A 10,533-nucleotide genomic window follows, 5' to 3' on the forward strand; every position below is an offset into this window, starting at 1 on the left:
TGTTGATATATGAAATAGCTGAGCACCTAAGCACTGCAAAAGAATTAGTTCTATACATCAACATGGGGACTGCAAACCCATGTTTCCATGTAACATGTGCCAATTGGGAAACCAACTTATGTGATGCTTGGTTACAACTGCATCTCTTTTGCATAATGAAGGATTAAGCTTTTCAAGCAGGTGCTGTCCATGTCTATGGGCTTTCTTCCCTGGAAGGTGACACAGAGACCTGTAAAATGGCTTTACGAAAGAGTTAAATGTAGCCCACGTGGAATCTAAGAAGGTTGATGGAGGAAAGATGCATTGTTTCGCTGGCCTTACCCCCTTCACAAACATGCAACTCACACTACAGAGGATGCTCTACAGATAACAGGAAGGGAGAAGACAGCATAGTGGAGGCAGCTGATCTGACTAATGTATGTAAGGATCATTGCTTTCCGAGTGGGTCATGCCTTTAAAACACTCGGGCCCACATCTGGGGATCTGGGGTAGTCAACATGCTTTCACTACACCTTTACAACAAACCCATTTTGAGACGAATGGAACCTTTTATAGAAAACAAGCATGATTTTTTTTTACACGTACACTACCTGCCTTCCAAGAACTGAATGGCTACAAACTACTCAAATATCATTTAGCATGCCTACTAATCAGAAAACTACATTCTTCTATATTAGTATCATCACTGCAAGTGGTTTGTGTGAACATAATAGCTTAATTTTGCAAAAAACGTTCAAACATACAAGATCAAAATCTAATAGTTACACGGCAACCTTTATGCTGCAGAGACAAAACCAGAGGCCTTTGTTTACCTTTGGACAGCATCTGCTTGAAAAGCTTTATCCTTCATTATACAAAAGAGATGCAGTTGTAACCAAACATTCATCACATAACCTGGTTCCCCAGTGTGTGTGTTATGTGAAAACATGGCTTTGCAGTCCCCATGTTGATGTATAGAACTAATTCTTTTGCAGTGCTTAGGTCCCTAGCTTTCTCATGTGTCAAAGCTTTTGCTGGTTGAGTTCAGGGGCCACCTATAACCAGAGGCATAACAAGAAGATTCAGTGTTTTGCGTGGCAGCAGAAGCTCCATTTTTGCATTCCAAGTTAGCACCCAAGGCTGGTGCCGCTGTAACCTGCAGTGTTATGTTACTTTTTATAATGTTCAATTCTCCATTCTAAGACATAAGAATAGCGAGCTTACACTATTTGCAAAATTAACATAACCCATTTACAATCAGACCTTACTTTACTACTATAATCCTTTAGTATAAAAACAATTTCTTGGCCACATGGTTTTGTTCTTTGCCATACAGGTCTGGTAAGATGGCAAGCCCAAGGAGAAAGTCTTAAAGTCATACCACTTAATTTATTTTTTCCTGCTTGCTCCTCTTCTTTCATTTTTTTCCTTTTTAATTCTAAGAGCTCTGTATCAAATTTTGCTTTCCAGCTTAGGAAATTCTCAATTGTAACAGGAGTGCCATGGAAACATTCCTAAGAAAGAGGGGGAAAAAAAGTTTGTTAATACAGCTCAGCAATACAATAATGAAAAAAATAATATTAATTTCATGGTTGGAGTTACTGGGTGCCATAACTACCAAGCTTCAACTTAAAAACCAGGTATCTTTTAGCAAAGATGACGTATTTGGTTACTTTTTTTTTCCACCCGAGAGCTATAAAATGGATGTGATTGCCACAAATCCTAATCGTCTTTGGACCTGTAATATAATAAAAGGTAAGAAACTAAAGGTAATGCACTGGTAGGCAGAACATCTTACCAGTGATTTAAGTCGTGTCACAAAACAAGTAGATGAATGCTAGGGTGAATATAAAGGAATATGCTTTGTGTACAAACATTTGCTGTGAAAATACTTATTCTAGGAAGACATATTTACATCTACACCACAGATTAAGAGAAATTATCTTCATATGTCTCTCCTCCATTACTATGGAGGGAGAGGAAAATCATTATTCAGTATGCCACCAGTCTTACTATGAGCATGACCCTACTGTACACTGCCCACAACCATGGCTCCAGCTACCTACCTTCACTCTGGGGCTTTCCTGGCATTCCTGGAGTGCATCATGCATGGAGAAGCCCCAGAACCAAAGCTCACACAATGTGAGGGATTTCAGAACTACAACACACTTTGCTGTGTTAAGGAAAAGGGAAACTCAAGAATATGAGTGGGAAAAGACTACAAGTGGTGGGATATTGAGTCCTAAGCCTTACAGCTCTCAGTAGAAAGCAGCAAGGACCTAATGATGGTATCTACCATAACATATCCTGAGAATGAAAACAGCAACACTAGAGGCAAAAAGAAATAGGCTAAAAAAATAGTGCCTTCCTCATTCTGGATATTAGGGTGTGGAAAGCTTCCTCTTCAAGTTGATCTACCCAAAAATAGGAGCACAGGAAACTGCCCTCTTCTTGGTAGACTCTGCATTAGGAGGGGAGACTATCAACGGTGCTTCAATTTACAATAGCTGGCACACTCCTCCCAGGCACTGTCAGACATCTATTAGTGCAATGCAGCATGCTCTAGTATGCCCTTTCCAGCTGCTTAAGATAGGGGCAACAAAGACAGCGGCATAGAAATTGGTTATCCTAAACTGACAATCTTTAACTAGATTAAACTAACTCCATCAGTGCTACTCAGGCACTAAACTAAGTAGAGAAAGCAGAGAATCTGCCCCAGTACTTTTAAGCATTGCCAGAAACCATCATACTTCCAGTAAAACTCAGAACAGTTTAATTTTTCAAGTGCAGTATTAAGTTAGTAAATGCTCTAGCGAGTAAAAGTTTAGCTTTGTAGCTAATTCAGGAATTTTGTAGCTAATTCAGGAATTTTGCCTTTGGATCAAACATCTGGGATATTATCATTATTAAATCAACCCTAAGTGCCCATATCAGTTATAGCAAGGGTGACAAAAGTCACTTGCTCCTCCTCTTCTCCCACGCTGGTCTGGACTGCAGGACTCCTTGCAAGCTGGATCTAGACCCACTTCCAGCAGCTGGGAGAATGGTGTTAGTGTTTATTAGGGGTGTGCAAAGCAGGCCCTATTCGATTCGGATTCAGCCTGAATCAGAGACACTGATTCAATTAATTGATTTGGATCACTGTCCCCGATTCGATTCAGTCGAATCCGAATCTGAAGATTTGATGCCGATTCAGAGAATCAGTGATTCGGCCGTAGACACAGTTTTAAAAGTTTTTTCTACATACCCTGAGGTACCAGCACAGCTTGTGAACACTGCGATGCTGGAGCAGATGGAGCGTCCCACATGAGTGTGGGGGGGCCTTCCATGTGCTCAGAGGTGAACCAGGAAGTGGACCAGAAACTACTTCCGGTCCACTTTCAGGTCCGCTGGGGAGCCCCCTGCACTCCCCCAGCTTAGCAATAGGCCGTGGGAGGATCCCAGGTGCCACCCCCCAGACCCAGGAGGTACAAGTTGCCAAGCCAGGGGGACAAGGGGGGTCCCCCAGACACTCCCTGGCAGACCCAGAATTGGCCCAGAAGTGCTTCTGGTCCACTTCTGGGTCTGCTGCCGAGTGCACTGGGGAGCTTCCCGCACTCCTGTGGGATGCTCCATGTGCCCCAGCATCGCAACATTCATGAGCCACCTGCTACTTAGAGGTATGTAGAAAAAACATTTAGGGCTGTGTCTATGTCCGAATAGCTGAATCTTTCCAAATCTCTCCAAATCAATTCAGAGAGATTAAAGGGTCCTCCAATTCGATTCAGAGATTCAGGCACCAAATTGGCCCAAATCTCCACCAAATCGAATCGGGGCCAAAGCTCTGCACAGCTCTAGTGTTTATCACCACAGTCCCCGAGCCACTGGCAGAATTAAGCCATGCAGCTCCATGAGCAAACATTGCTCACCCCACTATTCCCCAAAACACATCCCTGACAGGGCTCTCTACCTTGGAATCCCAACTCCAAATTCCAGGCTCCTTCAGGATCCAGATAACAGTTTTGTGGTCTGTGTGTTTGATTCCCCTGAATTACAGGAAACCGTACATGAAATATACCACACTCACTTTTTCTGCTTCTTCTGCTTCTCTTTCTTTCTGTTTCTTTTCCTCTTCTATTCGTGTTTTTATGTGATCTACTATTTCATTTAATTTTTCTTGTACAGCAGACACTAGAGTGAAGATCATTACCATCCCCAAGTTCTCTTCTACCTGTAACATAAAAGAAAGACATTTCAGAGGTTTACTAGTTCAGCAATTTATGAATAAGGACACACCCACTTGGAAAACACTATGCTTAGACCTGCAGCCATGGAAGTCATATTACTAAGCTGCCTTGTGCCAGTTTAAAACAAAAATGTTTGCAAAAAAATATATTTCAGAGGTTTTAGGCCAGTTAAAGTGATTCTGAGATAAGTATTGACATTTTGTTGTTCCCCTATTTCTGGGTCACCCATCCACTCAGTAGATTACTGATATTTTCTTGGATCAAAGAAAGACAAAGGTGAAACAAATAGGATCATCACCTTAGGTGCTAAAACCATGGTGCCTGGAGATAGTGGATGCCAAGCGCTCCTTTTCTTGAATAGTATATTCAGTATAACAATATACACATAGGCTAGGGAGATGCATTAACCTTTCCAATAGTAAAGCAGCAGGGTCTTAACAGAAAGAGGATTGGCAAGGTGTTGCTAACTAAAAAAGCATTTACAAAAAAAGAAGAGAGAGTTCTAAAGCATGAGTTAATTAGTCACAAATCCCTGGTAGAATCTAGTTTCTCTTCCACAAGCCAATGCATGAGAGAAAGGAATCTCTATGAACTGTTATTAGAACCAAGGATGAGAAACACATGCTAGGATGGTTTTTCTAACAAAGCTGGCAGTAAGGCCCCTGCCTTAATTTTAGTTTCTTAAGTGCAGCAAGACTTCTACATCTATTTGACTAAAAATACAACTAATTTTCCTTTAGTAGGAAGTCTGAAAAACCAGAAACCTTATTTATGCTAATCTATTGAATTCAACTAAAGTAAATTCTGCTAAGCAAGGGTTGGGAAATATGGGAGGAATTAATGCGCACACAGTCAGCACTTTTACATACAGTCAACATTTTTGTCAGTATGAACAGCCATTCATTTCTCTAGCTGGAAATTTCTGGGAACTTCTGGGGCAATCCCTTGTGGGGAGCAGCAGCTGCTCCATTCCTCCCAGTCCCCTGTGGGGAGTGGAGCAGTGGGGAAAGGTTGTCTGCACTGAGAGGGGAAAGGAGGAACTAGTTTGGGGAATCCCAAGGAGCAGCCATTGTTCCTCCCCTCATGGTCTTCAGCAGGAGAGGAAGCAGCAATGCAATGCTCCCTATGAGCTCCCCAGACTGGAGTCCTACCTGGGCTGGGGAAGGCAAGGGGGAAGCTGCTGCTTGATTCCTCCTATTGAGTATACAGGCATTCATTCTAGCAAGAAAAACTCTAGCAAAGGGGAGATCTTCCAGGTATCAGCCTCAAAGATCTTTCTCTGGAAGGAAGTACAAGTACACTTGTGCTGGTCTACTGGTAGAGAACCAGTGAACTTCTCCTGGCAGAAACATAATGCCTGAATCTGGCCTGTTTCAAATATTTATGAACTGTGGACCTTGCAATAGGCATCAAATTTATCCCACCTTAATTCTACCTTATTCATAGATTGCAAGGCTGGAAGGGACCTCGGGGGATCATTGGGTCCAGCCCCCCTACACCAGGCAGGAAAGAGAACAGGGTATCATGTGACCCCAGCAAGGTGACCATCCAGTCTCCTCTTGAAGATTCCATGGTAGATGATTGTACCACCTCTGAAGGGAGCCTATTCCACAGTCTAGACACCATGGCTGTGAAGAAGTTTTTCCTGATGTTGAGTCTGAAACTGTCTTCCAGGTGTTTGTGGCCCTTACTTCTAGTTTTCCACAAGGGTGCCCTGGTGAACTGTTGTTCACTGAGCCCTTGATGTATGCCCTGATGTAGCGGTAAGTTGCCATGAAGTCCCCTTTCAGCCTTCTCTTTTTCAGGCTGAAGAGTCCCAGGTCCCTCAGCCTTTCCTCGTATGGCTTCCTATGCAAGTCTCTGATCATACGGGCCCTTCACTGGACTCTACTGAGCTTTACCACATCCTTGTTGAAGTGCAGTGCCCACTACTCCAGTTGCGGTGTCACAAATGCCGAGTACAGTGGAAGAATCACTTCCCTAGTTTGCTTGAGATGCATCGATTGATGCATGCGAGGGTATTATTTGCCCTGCTGGCTACAGCATCTGCCAGCTCATATTCATACTGTGGTCTACTTTCACCCCCAGGTCCCTTTCATTCATGGTGCTGGTGAGTTTGGCAATGCTAAGCCTGGAGGTTTGTACAGATGATGCACTTTACATTTCTCGATGTTGAATTTCATTTGATTCCAATGCGCTCAACTTGCTAGTCTAGGTCCGCCTGTATCTGCAGCCTATCTTCAAGCATGACGCCACTTCCCATCATTTGGTGTCATCCATGAATTTGGCCAATGAGCTCTTCACACCCCCCCTACTCATGTAAAAATCATTGATACAGATGTTGAAAAGCACTGGACCAAGTGCTGACCCGAGGGACACCACTGGCCACTTCTCACCAAGACAACACAGATCCGTTCATTAGAACTCTCTGGGTCCTACCGTGCAACCAGCTCCCTATGCACCTAGCTGTCTCACATTTAAGCCCACAGTCCTCCAATTTTCTCATGAGAACATCATGGGATACCAGTAACTAGATCGAAGGCCTTTTGGAAGTCAAGGCATACAATGTTAACCTCCTATCCCTTATCCAGGTGGCGAGTTACCTGATCATAAAAAATGAGGTTGGTAAGACAAGACCTGCCTGCAATGAAGCCATGCTGGTTGTCATTGAGAATCCTACCTTCTGCAAGCCTATTGTATATAGACTCCTTGATGATTTTTTCCAGGATCTTCCCTGGAATAGAAGTTAGGCTGATTGGCCTATAGTTACCATGGGTCCTCCCTCCATCCTTTCTTGAAGATGGGCACAACACTGGCCCTCTCCCAGTCTTCAGAGACCCCTCTGGAGCACCATGAATTTTGGAAAAGTTTCTCCAGTGGTCCTGTGATGACTTCGGCCAGCTCCTTCAGCACCCTTGGATGAAGTTCATCCAGTCCTGTTGACTTATATACGTTTAAGTTATTCAAATGATCACACACCACTTGTACAGTAATAGTAGGATGGCAGTCATTCCTACCCTGCTCATTCTGTACCCACTCTGGCATGGTTTTGCCCTTGGCCCAGTGAAAGACCAAAGAAAAATAGTTATTCAGGAGTTCAGTTTTCTCCCGAGTGCTGATAACCAGCTGTCTCGAGTTGTTCATCAGTGATCCCACGCTCCCATTTGTTTTCCTTCTCTTCCCTACATACCTAAAGAAGGACCTTCTTGTTGTCCTTGCCTCCCATTGCTAATTTTAGTTCAGTTGCCACCTTAGCCCTTTGAATCTGTTCCCTACAAGTGCGGGCCATTGTTGTATAGTCCTCCTTGGGGCATGCCCCAAGCTTCCATTGTTTGTACACCTTTCTTCTTTCTTAAGAGGACCATGATTTCCCTTTTTAGCCAAGAGGGTTTCCCAGCTCTTTTGTTACCTTTCCTCTATGTGGGAATGGACTTCCTTTGCGCTTTGAGGATCCTGTCTTTAAGGAATGACCACACTTCATACACTCCTTTCATTTTCGGCTCCTGGTCCTGCAGTCCTTTCCCTACTAGTGACCTGAGTTTGTTGAAATTTGCATTTCTGAAATCCAAAACTTCAGTCCTGATATCTAATTTGTCTGCCTTGAGACAGACAGTGAACATGCTGATTTCATGGGCACTATCATCCAGGCTACCTTCTATTTTTATGTTGGTCACCAGGGCATCCCCCTTGGCCAGGACCAAGTCTAGAATACCATTATCTCTGGTTGGCTTGTGCACCTCCTGAGTCAGCAAAAGCTCTTCAATGCAGGTCAAGAAGGAATGCGACCAATCCAACTTAGCTGAGTGTTGCTCCCAAGAGATACCTGGATAACTGAAGTCAGCCACGACAACCATGTCCTGTGATTGTGTGGCCTCTGCCAGTTCTCAGGCGAACTCTGGATCAAGCTCCTCCCCCTGGTTTGGTGGTCTGTAGTATATACCTACAGTTAGGTAGCTATACAGGTTAACATGATCAACTAAATCAACATTTCAATGCCATTTCTAAAGCTTTTATATACATATATATTTTATGTGACTGAACCATCTCTTCTTATGGCATGTTATTTGTTTATGATATTTTATTAGATATAGAGAGAGCAAACTTCTCTATATAAACAAATACATACACACACAAAATTCAAGCTGCTAAATAATCTAGACCATATATAAGCAAAGGAACTAGCAATGCAATGTTGATCAAGTTGACCCTGTTAAACAAGATAGATAGACAGATAGATAATAAAATGCCATAAGAAGAGTTCACTTTATATATATAATTCTAGATCACTTAGCAACTTGAATCTGGTTTTGCAGACTCAGTGCCAGTCAGCCCCTACAACAGTAAATAAAATATACACTTTCTGGTTGTGGTAGATGTCAGAGCTTAGTGTCCTTGGTTCGCCTCTCAAACCAATGAATGCTGAAATGCCATCAACAGGAGTCTATACATACATGTATTTCCATACCTGTTGCTCTAGTAGCTTTAATATGTCTGTGAGATCATTATCTTCAAGATTATCTTGGGAAACGATTTCATAAAGTGGAGTTTCATCTGGATAATTCTGTCTGTATGTAAATTTAAGGGTTGTCTGGACAGCTAGAGTATATAAAAAGAAAAAGGCAGTCTTAGCATGGACTACTTCAAACTTCATCAGTATTAACTTTTAAAACTTAAATCTAGTGCATTAACTAAGATCATTAACCCACAATATAATTTAAAATAACAAAACTAATACCGTAATGGAACTTTATAATGTAGGAGTCTTATGCCAAAGTAAACGTCAGAGGTCACATATAACACTTTGCATGTATTGGCTATTTATATTTATTTTAAAAATATTCCACGTTTCTTCATCATTTTTATCTTCAAGGAACTTTAGAAGCAGTAAGCAGTCTGTGCAAAACTCCAGTGAAATACTGAAATTGTGTAAGCAAAGCCCCTTTTTAAAAACTGAGGGCATTATAATGTGGGGACAGATCCAATAGCATCTAAAAGTTGGACAACACACCACTTAATTTGTAGATGCCTGGTGCAGATGCTCTCTATAAAATGTAGAACCAACAAATCAGATCCAGAAGTTGAGACACTGGGAAGAGCTGAAGCACACTCAGTCTGGAGCTAACCTACAAGGAAACCCTGAGGAAAAGGGTAAATTACTGTGTTTACCTGAATTTAAAATGACGCCCCAATAATTAGATTCTATTAATACACTTCCAACTATAGAATCTAATTATTGGAGGATCATCTTAAACTCGTCTCCCCCCACCCCCCACACAGTGGCGGGACAGGCAATAAGCAGTAATGGGGCACGCAGTGGAGGGGTAATAAAGGAGGCAGTAAGGGGGCAAATGTGGGGGGAGGCATAGAGCTTGTCCCCTGACACCTGTCCCCCTCCCAATTACCTGCCTTGTGTCTGTCCCCCACAGCCTCAGCCCACTCCTTTACCTGTTTTGTGCCTGCCTCCCTCCACTTCCCCCCTCTGTGCTGCTTCTGCCCCCCACAGCCTTAGGTCTGTCTTCCTATATCTTTGTCTCTGACACCAACTGCCCCCTCCACTTCCTTCTTACCTCTGATCTGCCACTGGCAGGCTCCACCTGTGCTGCAGCCCAGGGCACAGAGCGCAGCTCTAGCCTAGCACTGTAGTAGCAGTGTGGAGTCAGCACTGTTGCTACAGGGTCATGCTCCAGGATGCAGCGGAGGTGGAGCCTGCTAGCACAACTGCGAAGGTAAAGGAGAGTACAACAGGCAGGGAGGGAAGTGGCGCATGGGTCAAATGGGGTACCCGAGGCTGCAAGGGAGGAGTGGTAGTGGGCACAGAGATGGCAGGGGAGGCAGGCGGTTGGGGTTGGGGCTGCAGTGACACGCTCGAAGGGAGAGAGAGGCTGCAATTAGATTTAGACAGACTATGAAGTGGGCGGATGGTAACAGGATGGGCTTCAATGTAGATAAATGCAGGGTGCTGCACCTGGAGAGAAGGAATCCACAGTATACATACAAACTGGGGAGCTCCCTCCTTGACAGCACAGAGGCAGAAAGGAATCTTGGAATCATCACTGACTACAAGATGAACATGAGCCGCCAATGCCAGACAACAGCCAGCAAAGCCAACTGCACCTTGTTGTGCATCCAAAGATGCATCTCAAGCCGGTCCAGAGAGGTGATACTCCCCCTCTACGTGACATTGGTCCAGCCTCAATTGGAGTACTGCGTCTTTAAGAAGGATGTGGCCTGCCTTGAGAGGGTTCAGAGGAGGGCCACCCACTAGGTGAGAGGGCAGGAGGGCAGGCCCTATGAGGAGAGGCCAAGGGACCTGAACCTGTTCAGCCTC

At 43.8% G+C, this 10,533-nt stretch overlaps 1 protein-coding gene across 2 annotated transcripts in view; it reads right to left on the reverse strand.

The window, feature by feature from the left end:
• The window catches only part of RWDD1 (RWD domain containing 1), a 33,008-nt gene that overhangs the window by 4,174 nt on the left and 18,301 nt on the right, over window positions 1–10,533 (reverse strand). The window contains exons 3-5 of one of the 2 annotated variants that reach the window (XM_019520054.1): window positions 8,671–8,801; window positions 4,046–4,189; window positions 1,361–1,493 (exon numbers count right to left, since the gene is read on the reverse strand). In XM_019520054.1, the coding sequence (XP_019375599.1) occupies window positions 1,361–1,493; window positions 4,046–4,189; window positions 8,671–8,801 (408 nt within the window). Of the gene's footprint in view, window positions 1–1,360; window positions 1,494–4,045; window positions 4,190–4,503; window positions 4,609–8,670; window positions 8,802–10,533 lie in introns of those variants that run through there. The other variant, XM_019520055.1, reaches the window with a different exon arrangement.

The sequence above is a fragment of the Gavialis gangeticus genome, unplaced genomic scaffold (assembly GCF_001723915.1).
Source record: "Gavialis gangeticus isolate Ggan-Ray unplaced genomic scaffold, GavGan_comp1, whole genome shotgun sequence".
NCBI lineage: Eukaryota > Metazoa > Chordata > Crocodylia > Gavialidae > Gavialis > Gavialis gangeticus.